At 38.5% G+C, this 21,707-nt stretch overlaps 2 protein-coding genes across 2 annotated transcripts in view; one reads left to right on the top strand and one right to left on the bottom strand.

Annotated features, from left to right (window-relative positions):
- The first annotated feature begins 15 nt into the window (after window positions 1–15).
- LOC144525585 (uncharacterized) lies at window positions 16–6,289 on the top strand. Its single transcript, XM_078262548.1, has 7 exons — window positions 16–693; window positions 1,511–1,657; window positions 2,008–2,095; window positions 2,368–2,573; window positions 2,770–2,856; window positions 3,350–3,428; window positions 5,221–6,289. The coding sequence occupies exons 2-7, from the start codon at window positions 1,601–1,603 to the stop codon at window positions 5,469–5,471; spliced, it is 768 nt and encodes a 255-aa protein (XP_078118674.1). The 5' UTR covers window positions 16–693; window positions 1,511–1,600; the 3' UTR covers window positions 5,472–6,289.
- Window positions 5,639–21,707, bottom strand: part of fer1l6 (fer-1 like family member 6) — a 31,263-nt gene continuing 15,194 nt past the window's right edge. Inside the window, exons 26-46 of the mRNA XM_078262546.1 lie at window positions 21,172–21,234; window positions 20,470–20,568; window positions 20,047–20,272; window positions 19,317–19,453; window positions 19,085–19,207; window positions 18,944–18,986; window positions 17,302–17,346; window positions 16,198–16,295; window positions 15,546–15,674; window positions 15,319–15,453; window positions 13,862–13,989; window positions 13,587–13,757; window positions 12,775–12,929; window positions 11,984–12,126; window positions 11,277–11,365; window positions 11,034–11,132; window positions 10,761–10,881; window positions 7,965–8,085; window positions 7,714–7,871; window positions 7,482–7,582; window positions 5,639–7,023 (exon numbers count right to left, since the gene is read on the bottom strand). Of these exons, the coding sequence (XP_078118672.1) occupies window positions 6,843–7,023; window positions 7,482–7,582; window positions 7,714–7,871; window positions 7,965–8,085; window positions 10,761–10,881; window positions 11,034–11,132; window positions 11,277–11,365; window positions 11,984–12,126; window positions 12,775–12,929; window positions 13,587–13,757; window positions 13,862–13,989; window positions 15,319–15,453; window positions 15,546–15,674; window positions 16,198–16,295; window positions 17,302–17,346; window positions 18,944–18,986; window positions 19,085–19,207; window positions 19,317–19,453; window positions 20,047–20,272; window positions 20,470–20,568; window positions 21,172–21,234 (2,565 nt within the window). The 3' untranslated portion in view covers window positions 5,639–6,842. The remainder of the gene's footprint in view (window positions 7,024–7,481; window positions 7,583–7,713; window positions 7,872–7,964; window positions 8,086–10,760; window positions 10,882–11,033; window positions 11,133–11,276; window positions 11,366–11,983; window positions 12,127–12,774; window positions 12,930–13,586; window positions 13,758–13,861; window positions 13,990–15,318; window positions 15,454–15,545; window positions 15,675–16,197; window positions 16,296–17,301; window positions 17,347–18,943; window positions 18,987–19,084; window positions 19,208–19,316; window positions 19,454–20,046; window positions 20,273–20,469; window positions 20,569–21,171; window positions 21,235–21,707) is intronic.

The following is a 21,707-nucleotide window of genomic DNA, read 5'->3' as shown; positions in this document are numbered from 1 at the left end:
CTACTCCACTCCATTTCAGAGGCAAATATTGTACTTCTTACGCCACTACATTTATTTAATTACTCACTAGCTACTTTGAAGATAAGTAATACAAAACTTAATCAACAAATACATTTTGATGTAATATTATAGATTATATCCGGTGTGAATTAAAAAAACTACAGTAAAGTAATGCATCAATGATTATAATCCAATGATATAATTGATAATTGTTTTGAAATTGTGCCACTCTGCATAATGAGTACGTTAGCCAGTAAGGGACATACAGGACATACTACTCCATTACACAGTTTGTCCACCAGAGAGCACTGATTGTTTTTTTGTTTTTTTTTTTCAATTGAATTCAGTACATTCTGTGTTGTGGTCACAAAATAGGAAAAACCGCTGAGACCGCTGCACATGCATTGACAAAATCCCATTGTTGCCACTGTGTATCCCTGAATACATGTCTCCCTTTGTGCAGTTTTGTTCTGTCCCGCAGAGCGAGACACAGCACAGAGCAAGGATCAGGAGGACGACTGTGAGTGGACCGTCACTCTGCAGCCACATACAGAAGGTGTGGACGCTGACGAGGTCCCTCCTTCTGTCCAGGCCCTGACTCTGGAACCGGGCCTGCAGTCAGCCGCTGGCTCGTTGTCCCCTTATGGTTCCACACAGGCCGATAGCTCCACTCTGACTTCCTCAGCTCCACAGGTGGCAACACTCACTCACGCAGACGCACACCCTACTGAAGTGGGCCCTACCTGCTCCACGACTGACCTCTGACCTCTTTTAAAATGAGGACAAAGAGAAAAGGCTGACACTATAAATATTTACATCATTTGTAGTAGGAGAACATAGTACAGTAGTAGACACAAGGGCCTTCAGAAGATGATAACTAATAATGATAACTTTGTATCAACTCATTTGGCAATGGCTTGAATGTAACGGACGTTCATTAATATATAAAAAGGTATGCACTATAAGATTAAAGACAGCATATTTGATTATAAGTTATTTGGGCAATTAAGCCAAATACTTCAGTTACATGTAATGTGATTAGATGTACCTGGTAATCATTGAGCAAGTGGAAGTCAAAAATATTGCTGTGACTGTTATTTTTGTGCATATATATTGTCATAGTTCTAATAATAATAATAAAAAAGTGTGTAGTGCTCATCATAGAAAATGTGTGCTTCACAGAATGAAAGATGCAAAAATATAACTGAATAGATCAGTCCAACAGAGAGACAGTGGACTGGGAGGTTTTAGTTAGTGTCCTGGAGTGTGCCAGAAACTATTTAAAATGTTGTTTGTCTGGTAAGAATAACCTCAATAACACAACACAATACAAAAGTAGTGACACAAAAAACACCCCAAGGCTGACCGCTACAGAAAGGTATTGAATGGAATAAAGATAGCAGTACACGTATAGTCCTTCTAACTACAAGTTAACTAGTGGAGGTACTGTATTGTCCTTTGATTTCTCATCACCGTCCTAAAGCCCTGGTTGTCCCCTGTTGTAATGCAGGTGAAGCAGGAGGCCCATGAGGAGGTGGAGGAGGAGGAGGAGGAGGAGGTGATCTGTATCAAGGAGGAGCCAGAGAAGGAGCAGGAGGTGATGGCCACCCTTCTGCTGGACTGCCAGGTTCAGCAGGGTCATCTTCCAGAGTCAGAGGTAACGCTAGAGCTGAATATCAAATCTCACAATACCATGTCCGCACAAAAAGTTCTTGTGAAAGTTCCAAGAAAGTTCTTTCAAGAACCTGTAAAGAGAAGAACAGAACACTGTGTGTCAGTCCCTCTGAAATAAAAGTGGCGGTTTCTTTCTGAGGCAATGTTTTTTGCACCAGCAGGGACATCTGCCAGCGATGAAAAACCATCACTGGCAATTTCTACACCCATGTAGGATAGAAAAACAAACCAAGGGAATTAAGATACGTTATTACAAGATAGAGAGTGCACTGAATATCAGACGGTTCAGAACGATCTGTCGATGAGAGCGAATGCTTTTGTCTGTTCCTCCAGGCTCAAAGGTCAGTGACGGAGTGGTCTGGCCTTCCAACAAGCCAGAGAAACCACACTGCAGCCTTCAGCTCAGCCCGACCAACCACCTGTGAGTACATCTGTGTGAGTGGGCGGATGTCATGCTTCTGAGTTTATACTGCTTGGCTAGATTTTGAGTACATTTTCTTGCATTTGCAGTAATGAATGCAAAGGTGTGGTTTCCCTACTTATGCCCCCTGGCCAAAAAAAAAAAGCTGCTATAACTGGAGGCCAACATTGATTATAGAAATCAGAAACCTGATATATTGATCTACCTCTAATCTATACTGCAATTTGTTAAAAAGCCCCACCACTGCAAACCCATATTGTATGTGCTCTTAGATCTGATGCCTCAGCCGGTGGCCTCCCTGCAATCGATGGTGGCTTTGCCATCTGGCATCCCACCTCGCCAGGCAATGCGGCCCTGGACTAAAGACCTCAGCCTTTATGAAGAATACAAACTGCGCAGGAATGAGCTCCGCAGGCGAAGCATCAACAAACGCAGAGAGCTGGAGAAGACGCTGCCTCAGCCGCTGCTGGCAGATCTGGTTAGTCAACCTTAGTGTTCATGGCAGACTCTGTCCTTACAGAAATATTCTACATATTCTAATAATAATCGATGTGACCCATACACATCAAAAAACGTTTCAAGATTGTAGAGTTTAAAGTGACATTTTCTATCAAAGTGTCTTCTTACAGTTGCCTGTATTGAATTCAAAATACGATGATTTTGTTGTGCTGAAGGTGCGAGAGCGTCGAGAGAAGACCAGACTGAGGGTGGCCAGATGGAGGGCAAAAAGGAAACTCCAGGCCTGTATTAACCAGACTCAGGTCAGTAATGACTGGCTTTTTTTTTTTTATCACAGAAAGGAGTATATGGTGTATAGAAAGACAATGTCCATGACACAAGGAAATGTCATATTTAGCAAGCATTTCTCTGTAGGAAATTGACATTTCTAGGTCTCACAACTTCCTTTTTTTCAGTGGGTCTGTGTTTTGTCTGATTTTGAATGAGGCGTTCAATGATAAGTTTTAGTTTATTGTGTTAGAGATGTTAATACAGACTCATACAGCTTTACTTAAGTGCTGTCAGTGACCACACTCACGCTAGTAAGTGATACCTTCACTAACACAACAGCAGCAGATCCTACCTACGATTTCATGGTCAATACATTACCTAATTGCACAGTGGTTTAGTTTTGAATAATGAACGCCTAAACTGCTACCTACAGACCTCATTATAAGCCACAAGGATCATTTACATAGAAGGAGCATTCCTTCATAATTATACAAAGCCTGTCATTTTTGTCTTGCTCATTCTTAGGCTCTAGGTGGCGCTGCAGGTTTTTCTCAAACTGGCTTTCCCAACAGCAGCCAGCATCAGCAGCTCAGAGTGACTTGTGGTAAGATGAGACACACCTTGGACTTACTTTTTGTCGACTGTTCTGTCCCAGGTGTCACTTGCCTGTGTCATTCCTCACAGTTTTGAATTCTGGTTTCAAAGCAGAGCACTTTGGCAATATGCAGAACCTCCCTTTTATGAAGGTCACGTTTAAGCGAGGCTGCTGTTGTCATTTAGTAACTGAATTGAACCCGAGATGAGATGTGTCACAATCAGGGTTAGTTATTGTGGCAAATAACTCAATTCAGAAAAATGTGTGAGGAAAACCCCCGTTTTATGGCATTCTATGCTATGACCTTTTTATGAAATTTTTATAATACTTAGGCTAATATATTATGACTTGTTATTACATTTTAATGACTTTTATCATGACATACTATGCTATGACTTTATGTAATTTTTATGACATACTATACTATGACTTTTTATGTCATCTTTTACGACATACTACACTGACCTTTTCATGACTTTTATGACATACTATACTATGACTTTTTTACAACATACTATATATATTATGACTTTTTTTTTTACAGCATTCTATATTATGACTTTTTACCACATGTTTATGACATACTATACTTTGAATTTTTACGTAATTTTTTACGACTTACAACACTGACTTTTTTATTACTTCTATGGCATACTATACTATGACTTTTTAATGACTTTTTTTTATGACATACTATACTATTACTTTTTTACAACATACTATATTATGACTTTTTTACAGCATACTATACTATGATTTTTATGACATTTTTGATGACATACTACACACTGACATTTTATGACTTTCATGGTATACTATGACATTTGTTTTACTTTTTTACAACAGACTATGCAATGACTTTATGTAATTGTTTAATGACATACTATACTATGACTTTTTTTGACATAGTATGACTTTTTATGTTATATTTTATACTATGATTTTTATAGACTTTAATGACACACTATTCTATGATTTTTTAATGACTTTTTGTGACATACTATACTATGACTTTTTATGACATTTTTTATGACATACTACACTCTGACATTTTATGACTTTTTGGCGTACTATACTATGGTTTTTTATGACTCACTATACTATGACTTTAAAGACTTTTTAATGACTTTTTTATGACATACTATACTATGACTTTTATGTAATTTCTTACAACATACTTTGAATTTTTATAATTTTTATGGCATACTATACTATGATTCTTTTTACTTTTATGACATACTATACTATTTTTTTACGACGACTTTTTTATGACTTTCATGAAACACTGTACTATGACTATTTTACAGCATACTATACTGTGACTTTTTTTAAAGACTTTTTAATGGCATGCTATGCTATGACAATTTATGTATGTTTTTACGACATGCTACAGTCTGACTTTTATGGCATACTATACTATAACTTTTTATAACATTTTTTTGACAAACTACTATGACTTTATTGATGACATACTACTATGATTTGTTTAAAGACTTTTTAATTACATACTATACTGTGACTTTTTAAAAGACATTTTAATCACTTTTTCATGACATATTATACTATGACTTTTTTATGACATACTATACCGTTACTTTTATGGTACTTTTATTCCATGCATTTCCCGCCTGTGGTCCCTGGGCATTTTGTGTTTGGGTGTAAAGTATAAGGAATACAGTTCATAAATATAAGATACATTAATATAAATTTATTGATTTTCTCAGGAAAGTGAGGGCCATCGGACAGTGCTTTTTATCACTTGCTACTTTATGAGCCAATAAATTGGCATCTTGTGTTTCAGCTGCCACCTCCAGCAGTCAGCAGAGACAGAGCTCAGCGCTGCCTCAGTCCGCCCTCAGCAACATGTCAGCAGCAAACGGCATCTCTGCCTCTCTCCCCTTCATGCCCTCCACCTCTTCCTCCTCGTCTTTGCTCCCGAGAGGCCCAACCATGGCTGCACATCAACACACTGTGACATCATCCTCTTCCTACCCCCAGGTCAGCCTATTGCAGCAGAGTATCTCTCTGACAGACACAGATATCTTGCAGTGAGATGTTTGAAAGTCAAGAGAGATTTTTTTTTTTATTTTTTTTTTTTTTTTTTTTTTTTTTTTTTAAGAATGTGTTTTTCAAAATCTGTTATTGTTGGTGTTCAGGAAAGGTCAATCAAACACAGAGTCATTGAACTCCCATTCACAACACAATAACAGGAGAGCATGTGCGCTAAAATCACTCCTTTTATTGATGACAATGATTTAAAGTCCTGATGGATCTTCATCAGGTTAAACTTACAAGCACTTTATCCCTTCACATATGTACAAACCCAGAAATTAGAGCACCAGATATGGATCTCCGTGTCTTTACTCTCATTTTACATCAGTTACACTTAACATCCAATATAGTAGTTCAACAAAACAGCTACTGTAAACTCATTCCGTCAAATCAAAACACTTCAACAACATTCAGAATCTTGTACAATATAAATTATTGAATGTGTATATATGTAGATACTTTTAAATGTAAGTTATCTTTATCTCTCCAGTACATGTTATCTGTTGATGTATTTTAAAGTGAAATGTTTGTCTGATTGAAATATATTGCCATTTATCATTATTTAATGTATAATTTGTTTGTTTTTTTGCACTTTGTTGTGGAGTTGAAATGTGTATGAGAGGAGGACACAAAGAAATGAGAATGATTACTTTGACTTGCAGAGTTATTTGCCAGAAACATGTCAAGGCTGCTTACAAGAAAAATACATTCATTTTGTAGTTTGGCCAGAATAAACTGAAGATTGACAATCACCAGATAAAAATGAGAAGCCTGAATTACCTGTTAATTTATTATAATAAATGCAGCTAAAATAAGCACTGTGTCGTACTTTTTTTATTTTCACTAATCTGGACTCTTCTTTAACACATAATATGTAGATAAGCTTATAGTACAGGTTCAGATGTTTTTTAAAGTCTGTCTTCAGACAACACTGACATTGTAAGCGTTATTGGTTGTTGTAATTATTGTTCCTCTTCATACTGGCTGTAAAGCCCTTCTTCCGTAGCATGACTGAACTGTAAGAGATGGGGATGAATTCCACAGTCCTCGTTCTGTGTAAAAATACATTTGAGTATTGTATTTTGATAGATAAAAAAAAAAAAAAACCTGAACCTACGCTTCAAGGCTTGTGATATTTTAGTTTTTCGTTTTTGTTAACATTTCCTAAGAAAAGACCAAGACTGTTGTTCTAATGTGTTTGTCTCTCAAAACTACACTAAAACGTGTCTATGGCTCTCAGCGACAAACCCATTTGTTCCTATTGGGAGCGTTGTTGTCAGGCGCGGAAGGGGAGTTGTATCATCTAAAAGCCATCCATAATTTTGAGTATATGTTTAGAAGTACAGTGTGAACATAGTCTGTTTTTTTGTGTTATCCATTAATTATCTTCTGAGAAATGGCTCCTGGCAGTGTGTAGAACAGCAGAGCGAGGAACAGTACTGTGATGAGCAGGACCAGGGCAATGATGATGTACTTCTTGTAGCTTCGCCACACCAAGTGGAAGAAACACTTGAATGGATTGACAAACCACGAGAAGGAGGTGTCTGGACGACTGGGGAAGAGAAGCAATAATTAAGTAGTTTTATTCAGAAGTACATTTAGCAGCAGTGGTACAGACCTCAGACAGAGGTATTTCCCCCTTCTTCCAGCATTGTGCTAATAGGCTAAACAAGTCCAGATTGATTCTGATTCTGAGGTGCTATATTTTATATAAAAAGGAATAGTTCGACACAGAAGATCGGTGCCACTCTCATGTCTGTACTGAACTCTTGATCTATACCACTCATGTCTGGCAAGAAAAATGTTAACCTATTCCTTTAACCTACAGATATGATATTGTTCTTATCTAACTGCTGGTAAAAATACAAATTGTAATCATTTAAAAGCTATCCAAAGTCCAAATGCATCGCATTTCCAGCAGCTACAAAATCAACTACGGTCAGCAAACTACCGTTAAGGAACACACACCAGTTTCGATTTTGGTGAGAGAGAATACTGCCAGACTCTTACTTTGGTTTTGGCAGCGGCTCCGGCTCCTTGCGGGCTCTGCCAACAGGATTTTTCTCACCCTCCTCAGCTGTCACAAGATGGAACTCCGCCTCCACTTTCCCCTGATGGATTCAGCCCACACCCGAGCACACCCCTCAATCAAATTTTCCAGACCTGTCAGTCAAAGTCTCAACAAGTGCTTGTCAGTCTGTATGACTTGGTTTTTTTTGACAGTCTGTGTTTGTTTACGTACCGTCAGCTCTCCAGACTTGCAGAAGGGCCACCAGCCTCTTGCTCTCTTCTGCTGAAAGATGGAGATTTTCTCTGTCCCCTCCGTCAACATGTCCATCTTACATGACTTTGCCGTCTTTGCCCCTCGCGGGAAACCATGGAGGTCTAACTCTACGGTCCCTACATGCACAAACAAACACATACACATTATCATACAAATATACATATAGATAAACACAGATACACATTAAGCAGTCACACACACATACACACCTAGGAAGTCATCAGAGGAGAGCGTCTCGAAGTCCCAGACCTGCAGACTAAGGATGGCAGGAAGCTTCTGCTCTGTTTTATCCAGGGAGAAAATGTGCTGTCTCTTCCTCACCACTACTACCTGTAAGAGAAAGAGATGTGTGTTGGCAATGTAATAGTGTTTTGCAGGTTCCTAATATATTCCTAAGTCCCATTAGAAAGTCATAGTATACTATGTGTTGTTAATGTTGCATTTCACTTTCCATTCTGTGAGAACTCTAAAGAAAACCTCGCTCATGTGTTTTACTTGTCATTAATTGTAACACTGTTGTCCTGTCTGTGAGAACAAACCTTGAGACAATCCATCTGTCCATCCTGAGACTTTTTCTTATCATACTCTCGTCATCTAAGTGAATGTAGCGATTGTTAGAAAATATAAATATCCTTTCTTGTCTCATTAAACCTTTAGAACATTGTGAATTGTGTGAAATGTAATAAAAAGTCATAGAATAGTAGGTCATAAAAAATGACATAAAAGTCATAGTATAGTATGTCATAAAAAATGTAAGGAAAAGTCATAGTATAGTATGACGAAAAAAGTCATAGTATAGTTTGTCTAGAAAAGAAGTCACAGTATAGTATATCGAAAAAAGTCATAGTGTAGTATGACGAAAAAAGTCATAGTATGAAGAAAAAAGTAATCAAAAAGTAGAGTATAGCATGTTGAAAAAAGTCATTTTATAGTATGTCGAAAAGAGTCAGTCTAGTATGTCGAAAAAAGTCATAAGTACGTTGAAAATAGTCATAGTATAGTATGGTGAAAAAAGTCATAAGTACGTTGAAAATAGTCATAGTATAGTATGATGAAAAAAGTCAGTATAGTATGTCGAAAAAGTGAAAAAAAAATCACAGTATAGTATATTGAAAAAAGTCATAGTGTAGCATGACGAAATAAGTCACAGTATACTATGTTCAAAAAAAGTCCAATTAGTCACAGTATAGTATATCGAAAAAAAAATCATAAAAAAGTCACAGTATAGTATGTGGAGAAAAAAAATTATAGTATGTCAAAAAAAATTATAATATGACGAAAAACGTTATAGTATGTCGAAAAAAGTCATGCTATAGTAATATGTAAAAAACAATCTGAAAAAAGTCATAGTATAGTATGATGAAAAAAGTCATAATATAATATGTGGAAAAAAGTCACAGTCATAGTATATCAAAAAAGTCATAGTATAGTGTGTCGAAAAGAGTGATGAAAAGTCATAGTATACTATATCAAAAAAAGTGATAAAAGTCATAGTATAGTATGTTGAAAGAAAGTCAGAAGAAAGTCACAGTATAGTATATCGAAAAAAGTCATAGTATGACGAAAAAAGTCATAGTATGTTGAAAAAAAATTATAAAAAGTCATAGTTATAGTATGATGAAGAAAGTGATATTATAGTATGTCGAAAAAAAGTCATAGTATAGTATGTCGAAAAAAATCTGAAAAAAGTCACAGTATAGTATGGCGAAAAAAGCCATATAAGTATGTCAAAAAAACTCATATAGTATGTTGAAAAAAGTCATAGTATACCAATACGGTATATCGAAAAAAGTTATAAAATAGACATAGTTTAGTATGTCGAAAAAAAGTCATAGTATAGTTTTTCCACTGGTTGCCTGTCCATTTAAGGATTCATTTTAAAATTCTTTTATTTGTTTCTAAAGCCTTGAATGGCCTTGCCCCACCTTACCTCTCTGAGCTGCTGCACCCCTACACTCCCAGCCGATCTCTCAGGTCAGCTGACCAGCTGCTCCTGATGGTGTCTAAAGCTCAGAGGGGAACGAGCGTTTGCTGTTGCAGCTCCAAAACTCAGGAATGGACTGCCTCTGCACATTAGACAGGCCTCCTCTCTGTCTAATTTTAAAACTCTTCTTAAAACCCACCTCTTTTCTTTGGCTTTTAACACCAGGTAGAGTGTTGATCTTATATGTATACTTGCATATTTGTATTGTGTTTGTCAAATTGTATTTTATGTATTCTACTTATTTCTGTTTTATCTTTTTGTGCAGCACTTTGGAAACCTTGTGTTTGTTAAAATCGTGCTATATAAATAAAGTGGATTGGATCAAAAATAGTCCCAGTGTAAAAATAATGTAAAAATATCATTGTATAGTACGTCATAAAAAATGACATAAAAAGTCATAGTATAGTTCGTCATAAAAATGTCATTAAAAAGTCATAGTATAGTAAGTCATAAAAAGTCACAGTATAGTATGTCAAAAAGCATGTCATAAAAAAGTCTTAGTATATTATGTCATAAAAAAATGACGTAAAAAAGTCGTATGTCAAAAAAGATTGTAAAAAAAATCATAGTACACTATGTCATAAACAATTACGTAAAAAGTCATCATAAAGTATGTCATAAAAATAGTCATTAAAAAAACATAGTACCGTCCCCTTCCTCTTTCTCCCCCGCCTTTCCTGTCTCTCGAATCTACTGTACAATAAAAAAGTAGAAATATTCCATAAATAAACTACACGAAACGAGCTTTGAAATGTAAAACTTTGGAAATGGGGTTTAAGACATTTAATACTTTTTAAGACCCCGTGGGCACCCTGAAAATAAGCTTTCATATTGACAAACTTCCTATGTGTAATTCATGGCACAATTCAAACAGGATAAAAAAAATGATTTGTCTTTCGCCGTCAACTACCACACATATTTTTCCCGAAACAAGGTCACATGGTGGTAGACCAGAAGGAGAGGAATGTTCACGAGGATTCACGAGGTGTGACCCTGCGTCTGACTGTCCACTAGTCAGTACCTTCTCAGCAGGCAGGTAGCTGAAGGGGAACACAAAGCGCCAGTTGAAGTTTCCTTCCCCAGTTAGAGAGTTGTAGTGGACGTCTGTCTCCTGTCGGTCATCCTCCAAACCTTTCAACCAGCTACAGAGAAAGATCGACAGTAGCAGTGCTTACATCTTTTCTACAGACATTAAAAGGAAAGGAAAAGTAGGCTAACTTATTTTTGACCAAGAAATGATATATTGTTTAGAATCAGCAAATGGAGTCCATCAAGAAAAAAAGCCTGTAGTTACGCCTTGATGTAGATATCACTAGACTGTTGACCGGTCAGGAAGTTGGTGTCCTCCAGAATCACATCCTCTGTGTTCCAGATGATGACACGCAGCTCGTACCTGAAGAGACACACACACACACACACACACACACACACACACACACACACACACACACACACATTGGGGGTGTTAGTTTCCCTTTCCAAAAACATATATTGTTTCATCGAGACTTAAAGATTTAGGTGCTGAGAAAGCTCTCACCCTTTTGGTGTTCGAGGTGAAATGTCCACTGAAGGTCCGGGATGAGGTAAGTCCATGGGAAACATGTCTACCCACATCTGGACCTGACCCTACACACACACACACACACACACACACACACACACACACACACACACACACACACAAAAAGAAGTAGGATTACACTAAGCATGGATCATGATCTAGTTGTGCTCCTTCAGCTAATATTAGACTTCCAGAAATAGCCTCTGGCCTTCAGAATAAAAGCAGAGTATTATAATAGTGAGTTGAAAATGATGAGTCTACTGTTTCTCAAAATATGTTTTTGGATTGTTTATTGGTGTGAGAAGAAGGTACTAGCCAACAGAAGTATTTTGAAATATAATTTGCAGTTTTTTGCATCAGATTACATTTGTTGAAATGAACTAGTTTTTGTATGTCACACAGGGTACATACACTTTACATGCATTTCTGATTCTTTAATTGTATTCTGTAAATATTTTAATCTGAAAAGCACTTGCAAAACATACTATACTAATAGTATGTCATAAAAATGTCATATGCTTTTATTCTGAAAGATTAAGGCTGGTGGAATAGATTAAAGACATACAAAGGCCAAATTACTTTTTGTTGTCTGAAGAAAACTTTGTAAAAAAATATTTTTGTTTAATCCATATTACAGTATGAGAACCGTGTACTTTGTTAGTGTTAAAATACTGTAAAAACACCTGGTCCATGCCGGGCCGAGCCTTGTTGAACAGAGTTCTGGTCTCGATGTGTTCTGGTACCAGCTTGCATCCCACGGCTGGGATCTCTGCCCAGCGGTGCAGGATCTTCAGAGACAAGTGCTCATAGGACTCCAGTGGCTGGTCTGAGACATGAGACATGAGCACACATCATAATCATCACACATAATGTCCCACACACTACACTATTATGCAGTTGTAATTAAGTGGTTGTTAATGTTAATTTTCCCAACAAGTATTATCAGAAAACAGATAAGGAATACAAATTACGTAAAATATTTGTATTCATTTAAAATATGTCCTCTTAGGATAAGTTCTATTTGTTGAGAGATGGTGTGGTTACACTTTACTTGAAGGTATCTACATAAGAGTGACATGACACTGTCATGAACGTGTCATAAACATTATAAACAAGTCATAAACATTTATGACATAACGCTTCTTTTAGTAAGTGTCATTCGGTTTTCGTCATGACAAGTTAGGGTTAGAGTTAAAGTTAGGGTTAGAGTTAAAGTTAGGGTTAGGGTTCATGTGTTCATGACAGTGTCATGTGTTCATGACAGTGTCATGTCACTCTTATGTAGATACCTTCAAGTAAAGTGTTACTGATAATGCACATTAATAAACACTTAAAAAAGTCTCTGCTCACAACTACCATTATAGTGTGTTATAAACCATGTAATTCATGTTTTATAGTGCTTATAAATGCTAAATGGAGGGGGTTAAAGTCTCATCTCAGACCAACAGCAGTATGTAGTGTGTCCAGTCTTTACCTTCATCCATGAAGAGCGTCTTGCCAATGAAAACTTTTTCAGCCACAGTGATGCGTCCAGGTCTGAATTCAGGGTCGTCCAGACCGTTCTCTCTGCACAGCTTAGTCAGCAGCTCCGACGGCTTCAGACAGTCTCTCCAGGCGTTATAACCGTCACTAACAGACAAACAGAGAAGAACAGAGGAGGCATAGCAACCTGTTTTAGCGTGGTTATTATACAGATCGTAAGCTTTTAAAGCAACACTATGTAACTTTTCCCGCTTCGGCCCCCCTACAGGTTGTCTCATTAGAACTACAGCTTGCGCTAAAAGTTACATAGTGTTGCTTTAATAAAAGTTTTCTCCATTGCGGCCTTTCTTAGTTCAAGTTGTTGGTTCGGATAAAAATGACAACCATGGTTTAATGTCATACAAAAAATAAGGATGATGAAAAAGATTGACTTGTGTGTAAGGTGTGAGGGAAGATTTGTATGCAAAGAGATGGCAGAAGTGCATACTTAGACAAAAAAAGGACACTGGCTCACAGCGTGTATTCGTTTGAAGATAAGGCAGCTACTTGTAATGTGCAACATTTTTATTTTTGTGGCTGTCGTTACATTTTCTCACAGGCTCTGTTACTTTTGTTGTTGTCTGTTTGCTATTATTTGTTTTCTATGTAATTAACACTCAAATTGATGTGACCGTGTAGAGTTGTGATATACACGGAAAATCCAATAAAAACTAAAATGAAAAAACAAAAAAACAAATAAGAGCACAGAGACGACGTAGAATTAAGGAGTTACTCCAACCGGCTGGATGAAACTACCAGACTCACAGACTGTACTCAGTAGGGAGGCCACAGGTGGCTCTGTGTCGGCTGTAGAATCGGTTCTCCAGGTCGATGCGAGTCTCTCCTATCAGGTCGTCCCCTCCCACCATGTCATAGTCATAGATCACTACTGACAGCAGAGACTCGTGAGGAAATGTTGCCTGCATCTCAAAAGATCTGGAAGCAGGAAGAAAAGGAGAAGTTCTGTGTCGGGCCCAAAACATGAAAATACTTTAAAACAAAGGGATAAGCTGTATCAGTCAGCCAGGTACATACTGTACCTTCCAAAAACAGGATTCAGCTGTTTAGGGATGTAGTTGTCTCTGTCTTTGATTTCGTTTTTGCCAAGTCGAATAACAATGTAAGGGTCCGACTTCCCATCTGGATCAGCTGGGTGCAGGTTAGACGCCTGAAGAGAGAGGAGAGGGCATTAACACGTTGGTATAGTTTAGTCTCATAAAAGCAAGGATTCTGTATTTGAACCCTGTTTGCATGACTTTTCCCTGGCTTCCCCTACATTAACAGACCTGCATGTTAGCTATTACACTGCAGTCAGTCAAACCAGGGTTTAAAATTAGCACCATCCACCAGTGTACTCCAGAGAAGTCATTTTTTGGAAGTCCAAGTCGAGTCTCAAGTCTTTGAGCTCGAGTCCAAGTCAAGTCTCAAGTCTTTGAGGGGCAAGTTCAAGTCAAGTCTCAAGTCTTTTGCCATGAGTCCAAGTCAAGTCTCAAGTCTCTGGTCATCTGATCTGTCCCTAACACTATATTGTTAAATCTTATGAATTCAAAGCATGTCCTATAGCTACCATCCAGACAGTACAGTATCAAAGTCAGTTGTGGGATAACTTTATGGGGTCTACTTAATACATCCCTCTAGCCCTCTGACCTGGTGAAATATTAACCTAAAACTGTCACATCATATGGATACAACTATAAAGATACAATGTGCCTGTTCCCAACATTTTGCGATGGTTAGCTTGTTACCCCATCTCTGGTGTACTCACAAGCCAAACATTCACTAGCCATTTGGCTGGTGGACGAAAAAGTTCATTTTTGAACCCTGAGTTAAACTATATATAGTTTTAAGGGGCTCAGTGAATTAATTTGATAAGAAAATTACAAAATCAAACAGCAATAACAAAGTCATTTTACATTAATGTGGAGAAGGTCGAAGTCACGTTGTTCCTTGTAATGTATTGCTTTGCATATGAAGAAGAGACTTCTGGGACGGCAGAAACTATACAGCAGAAAGTAGATTTAGACTATGGTCCATCTGGTTGAAATGCAGGTCATTTTTGATAGTTCCTAAAAAGGTTCCTGGGAAAGCTCCTGCCATCAAAATAGACAATCAGATTGTCTTTAAAAAGCCCACAGACCTGCAGGAGGATTCACCTTCACCATCATGCAACAAGCAGGAAGAAAAGGGGATAAATATCTTCTTTTGAAAAAAATCGTCAATTAAAATAATCACTTTCTTCGTTCTTTTGTTTTTGCTGTGCACATTTTCTCCTTTAGTTCTTTCTAGGTGTTAGCCATAATGTTATTTTACTTCTTTGCTGGGGAATAGGCAAATTTGTGAATTTTAATTTCCGATATTCCTTAATGAAGCCTAGTTGCGGACTATGGACAATTATTCTGAGATGCTCTCAACAGCTGTGCATTTAGTCTAAATGCCCCAAAACATCCATAGTATACACTTCAAACTTCTAAAAGTGATCGATAAAATGTAGACGCACAGAGACGATGTAAACCCGTATGAGGACTTGGACCGGTCCGTTGGGAGGGATTCCTCTGTTGACTCTGAAGTTCCCGGTGTCCGCGTCTTTGTCCCAATCCTCGTCCTCAGTCAGCTTATACAGGCAGAATCGCCCCTGCAGGAGAAGATTATGCACATAGTGGATTGGAACAATAGTGAATATAGATGAGTGGTTCCCATAGAGGTCAGTCAACTTTATTGTCTCACCTTGAATTTGCCAACGAATCTCTCCTCAGTCACGCCCTCTTCCTCATTGGCTTTCCCTCTGAACAGCTCATATGTGTTCACCCAATCATCAAAAGGGCCAAACTCTGCCTCCAGCTCCTTGTTGTACAGCTGCAGAGAGATTGCTAGCATCACTGCATCCGACTTTCCTCTCTCTGACATGTATTATTACCAAGATATATTGTTTGATTAAAAAATAATTAGCACATATTTGTAAAGAGAATTTTGTTTTTAACAAATGCACCAAACCTTGGTGTGCAGAATCCTGACAATATCTATCCATGTGAAATTCTACTTGTTGGTAGAATTGTTTTTTTTATAGTTCATCCTTTTTGCATGCTGATATGAGATATGGGGGGATTTACCTGATGACACACATTCTATTAAATAATGACAATGATAACATACATTGCCCCACCTTAACGGGTGCAAAACAAGTAAAAGGAGGGCGAGGAAGCTGTCAATCAAGCTTATTCGGACTACACACACTGCGTTACTTACCAAACATGCTTTTTGGAGCATTAGGAACTTAATCTGTGCTATATTTATGAAGTGCGTTTTTATTCTGAGCATCTAGTTTGTCAGAGTGTCTGCTGTGATCTTATTGGACTTGCAGTGTTTGGGAGCGGTGTACCTTGAGTGTTGCTAATTTAGTAGGCAGACCAATGCTTGGCTCCAGGGTTCCTTTTCCTTTCTGTTTCTTCTTCTTGTCCCCATCGGATAAGCTGCTGACTGTTGGAACACACAAGACACGATATTTTCAGTGGCGACACACTGACACAAGGAACCGTTGCACGGAAGTAAAGAGAAAGCCAAAACATGTGTTTGTGTTGTGATGACAAAGCGGTTAACGGGAGGGAACAAACTACATTCAGTCATTTTTTTTAGTCTTTAGTCTCCCTCATCTCCGAAAAAAATGCAAAAGAAGAAAGAGATCCTTGTTAGCCATGGCACACCAATCAAACATTCACCAACACACACAGACAAACGCAGATGTTCGTTGATGTGCCATGGCTGTCGGCCCATGTTTGGCCCATTGTACAGAGATGTTTCGGTCAGATTATACAATGTTCTATCCACGTTTGTCCATGTTTTGATAAAGTTTTTGGAGTTTGCCATGCTTTCAAACGGTACGAAGAGGACGCATATACCCTTATCAATAGCATTCCAGCTTGTGCATGCCCAGCATGCCATTCAAAAAAAGTCAGAAAAAATTATAGTATAGAATTTCATAAAGAAATGTCATACAAAGTCAGATTGGTGTGCCATGGGAAAAGTACCATCATTCTGCCCTTTCCTGAGGATTTTTCAGAAACCTTATAAATGCTGCTCACCTGAACATTAAATAACACCATAGTGATCCCTCTATAATAAAATCTTAGGTAGTTGTAGTTTGTACCCCCAGTAAAGCAGCCAACACCACTTTGTCCACTGCTAAAAGTACCTGGAGGGTAACAGTGGTAGCTGCAGGGCAGATCATGCAGTGACAGAACCACACATCCAGTACATCAATGTAATTAATGTGTAATACTTTAAACAGAGCCTAACAGATCTATCAACAGGATAGTACCACAGAAACCAGTCAGATACAGTCAGTCCCCAGAGCTTCCAGTTGTCAGTAAACGAAAAGCAGAAGATTTCCTCCAAGGAAGTTACGATTAACAGAGGCTAAAACTGGCTTGAAATTGCTTTGTGTCCCGTAATGAGAACTTTTTTAACTGCGTGTCTTTGTCCTTACCCAAGGAGTCTATTCCATCGCTGAGCAAGCTCTGGTACGGCAAAGCTGCAATGCACAACAATGTGTGTGTGTTGGTCAGGGGGAAATAATGGGGTAACCCTTCCTAAGACCACTTTAATCGCATATTTATTTGATGGCGTTTTTCCATTACATGGTACTTGCTCGACTCGCCTTGACTCTACTCGCCTTTTTTGGTTTTCCATTACGAAAAAAAGTCCCTGGTACTAGCTAACAGGTACTTTTTTTTAGAATTACCTCCGTCGAGGTTCCAAGCGAGCTGAGGCGATACCAAAAGGTGACGTGAAAACCTGCAGACTACTGATTGGTTGGAGAGAATCGTCACTAATCACTGCGTCATCATTGCTAGCGACAGACGGGGGTGTCCTGAACAAACCCGCCATTTTTAAATAGTTTAGCCAGCGGTGTTTTTTGGTTGGTTAGGTCACAGCAGTTTCCTGTGGCGTCGCTATGACGACCAGCCACGCTCGCGCATGAGGCGGTACTGAATCTGCAATGGAAAATGAAGGACGGGGCACCACGGCCGAGCCGAGCAGAGCTGATACTAGCAGTGGGTAAGCACCATTAGATTTAAATTGATAGTTTGATGAGTTAGATGTAGTTAGTTAGATGTTAGTTTTTGTAAGGATCTATTCACTCTGAAACGCCTAGACAATAAGAACACAGCTAAGTCTCTTCTTCACCACCACTTTTTGGGGGAATTCATTCCTATTTTGTGGACATTGATCACCTATAATGACTTCTAATACAGCAGGGTTTAGTTATTGTCAATTACCACAAAGGGTAATGTTTTTGATGTCAGACAACTGATAAAGCATAAAATTATATTTTAATGCCAAATCAGAGGGGCCAATCACATCACTATTTTATGTTTGCAAAGTCATGTGATAAAATATACAAAAATACAGGTTAATGACAACAGAGGGTCAAAACAGTGTGGATGACATTCTCCTCTAGTGTGTCTAAGTGTCCCAATAGGGTGCAGAAAAAAGGACATTCAGGGCATTCAGTTGGTCACATTAATTGCAACAAGTGTTAAGTAATGTGTTAATAGTTAATAGTTAATCCAGTTAATAGGGAACTAATCCACTAATATGGGATTAAATTCAACAAAACACAACTAATAACCTTCTTCCACCAAAATGATCAGCTATATTCAGGTATTTCAAACATGGGAAAACGTAAAAGATAAGATAAGCGATGGACTCCTTTCCCATTGCCAGAAGACGAGTATGCCTTTCTTTTCTTTTTTTCAGTCTCTCTTTCAAACTCAGTGCTGATGTTCAGGCGCTACTGCATGCTGTTTCTTTCTATTTATGTGCCAACATCCGGAACTTTAGCGCGCATCACTGCATCGTGTCAGAAAAGGGGCGAAAAATTAGCGTGTCCACCCAGGTGTCATGTTTCTATCACTGCCGATCGGAACTGGAGCCGATAAATACCTGCGACTACTGCAAAGTCACTTGTGCCAGAAATGAATGCCAATTGTAACCTGTTCCACTAAAGACAAAAGCCAGATGTTAGTAGGTTTTTTTGTCCAGTGGGATAGGAGCTCAAGTGAGTCACAGAGCACCTTCAACATGACTGACAGAGGTGTAACGTCACATGAGACATGAGTTCTTACCTCTCTCAAAGATCTGGGGGAAAGGAGAGCTGTCCTGTTGGGCCTGGAACACAAACAGGAGCACACATGTTAACATGTTCTGTTGGAGAAAAAAAAATACTTTTTAGATCTTTTGCAACAAAACTGAACAATCAGAGCTACCTGTTTCTCTACAGACGCGTAGTATTTGGACCACCAGTCGATGACACTCTCTGCTGATTCGTCAGCGATGGTCCGCCTCTTCCGCTTGGTGGACCGACTACGAGTGCTCATTGTCGTTCTGTCCTGGATTTAAAATATATATACAACATGCACATGCAAAGAATATTTAGACAGCTATATATGTGATCCATACGAACATAGTTACTTATATAGTATATGCTGTGACTTTCACCTTTTTCTTCCTGGTTTCTTGCTTAGGGTCGGGTGGGTCTGGAGGTGAAGGTGGGACTTCATCCTCCACAGTGATCAGGAAGTCTAGATTTGTTAGTGCTGCAGCTGAACTGGTCTCTCCAGCGTGCTGGGACGATCCTATTGGACGAGTGACAAAGGTAAATCTTCCTATGGGAGGAGATCAACTGAGCCTACTAGATTGGTAAATCATAATCATAATTAACTTCTCTATCATCATCACTTTCATCAACATCTTCATTCCTGGGCACCTGGGTAGCTTACCTGGTAGCGTGCATGCATATATAGCATGCATATATATATGAAGGTTTACTCCTAGACACAGTGGCCGCTGGTTCGACTCTGACCTGCGGCCCTTTGCTGCATGTCATTCCCCCTCTCTCTCACCTTTCAAGTCTAAGCTGTCCCATACAAATAAAATGCCCAAAAAATAATCTTAAAAACAAAACATCTTTAATCCTTTCCAACATGCATACTGACATAACACTTAACGGAAGGACTACTTCATACTTATATTGTTTATGTGCTCTGAGTCCCTGGCATTTTTGCATCCAAAAATATATTTTTCAACAAAAAAAACCACATTTAAAAGTGGTTTTGATTGTGGCCGAAAAATCACTCAATCTTACTGCAGTTTTTTTCTCTGCTCTCCAATCATCACATATGATAATAGCAATACAAATGTTTGTGAAGCTCCTCTGTTGATGTATTACCCTCAGTGCTTTGTGGATCTGGTGTCAGGGCAGGTCCGAGGGTGTATGTGACTTTGGGTGGTTTGTGTGTCTGTACGGGAGCAGGCGGGGCTGGGGGTGGGATGTCGTTGAAGGCCTTGAGGTTGTTGATAATGTGGTTTCCTACCAACGTGCTGCGACCAAACGCCCGCCAATCGACAACAGTGATGCTGAGAGGAGGGTGGAGGTGTTCGTTCTCTGGTAACTCCTAAAGGACGACAGAATAGAGTAGAACTTGTATGTTATACGAAGAAAGTCCATTAATTAACCAATACATTTATTGATTCCTTAGCTAGAGTGGATACGTCGTAACATATTACACTACATGGCCAAAGGCATGTCGACACCTGAACATCATTCCAAAAAAAAATAAAACATGGGGTATAAATGCTCTATTGGTCTTACCAGCTCAATGAAATCAACCAGCGTGGTGAAGTTTGGGTTGGACTTGTACTTCTGAATGACGGAGGAACGCAATGTTTTACCTGCACACTCTATGAAGACCTAGGGAAAGAGAAGAGCTTATTGTTATATAATTTCACAACGGTCTCACCGTTTTTCATCATTTCTGTCTTTCACAGTTTCCAGATCCTTTCTTCTAATGTGTAAATGAACTGGATATTAGTTTCATGTTTTTTGACGATGGATGCTTCCTGAGGTTTCTTTCATTTTTCTCCTTGTTAAAAAGTCTTTTGGGGGGAGTATTTGAATCAAGAGTCTAGGAATAGAGTGTGCCATATGCTGTAAGCCTCTTCATGCAAATCTACTGCTACTACTAGCAACTGCATGGAGGAGGGGTGGGGATGTGCGTCACAGAAGGCTTGTATCATGTGAACGTGCCGACAGTTTTTACTTAGAATTCCTCATGTGGGCGACAGAAACTATGCACTATAGCTTTTAAACTAAATTAAAACATCTTGACTTGACACTACTGTGTTTTAGTCGTGCAGTCAGAAAGGAGCACATACCTGGCTAAGTTAAGACAACACAGGTGTTTGTGTGTGTGTGTGTGTGTGTGTGTGTGTGTGTGTGTGTGTGTGTGTGTGTGTGTGTGTGTGTGTGTGTGTGTGTGTGTGTGTGTGTGTGTGTGTGTGTGTGTCTGTGTACCTGTGGGCGATCAACAGACAGCAACTGAACCTTCTTCAGCTCCCTCAGACCCCAGAAAAACACCTAGTGGACAGAACAAACAACAATAAAGGTTTGTTAGAGCTGAGTGCTGGGGTTGGATTTTAAGACCAAAAGTGTTTGGTGTGTTATTTATTGGCTATGTTAAAAAAATAATACATATATATATATAACATTTGAATATTTTGAATGAATGTCTGAATATATTGAATGAAAATCCAAATATATTGAAAGCAAGTCTGAATATATTGAATGAATGTCTGAATATATTGAATGAATGTCTGAATATATTGAATAAATGTCTGAATATATTGAATAAATGTCTGAATATATTGAATGAATGTCTGAATATATTGAATGAACCTTGAATATATTGAATGAATGTCTGAATATGTTGAATGAATGTCTGAATATATTAAATGAAATTTGAAATGGAATCTGACGTCATTGTCTGCCGTCACCTTGTGTTTCCGTTGTGATTAGTCCTAACTGAAGTGTGACACAATGAGCGAATCAGA

This window comes from Sander vitreus, chromosome 11, assembly GCF_031162955.1.
Source record: "Sander vitreus isolate 19-12246 chromosome 11, sanVit1, whole genome shotgun sequence".
Lineage (NCBI taxonomy): Eukaryota > Metazoa > Chordata > Actinopteri > Perciformes > Percidae > Sander > Sander vitreus.
This window is presented reverse-complemented; position numbering and strand designations above follow the sequence as displayed.

Excerpts from the sequence above, each read along its gene's own strand:
- LOC144525585 (XM_078262548.1), top strand. The coding sequence starts at position 1,601 with ATGGCCACCCTTCTGCTGGACTGCCAGGTTCAGCAGGGTCATCTTCCA. Across the intron at positions 2,096-2,367 it reads CTCAGCCCGACCAACCACCT|ATCTGATGCCTCAGCCGGTG; the intron begins GTGAGTACATCT and ends ATGTGCTCTTAG. Across the intron at positions 3,429-5,220 it reads GCAGCTCAGAGTGACTTGTG|CTGCCACCTCCAGCAGTCAG; the intron begins GTAAGATGAGAC and ends CTTGTGTTTCAG.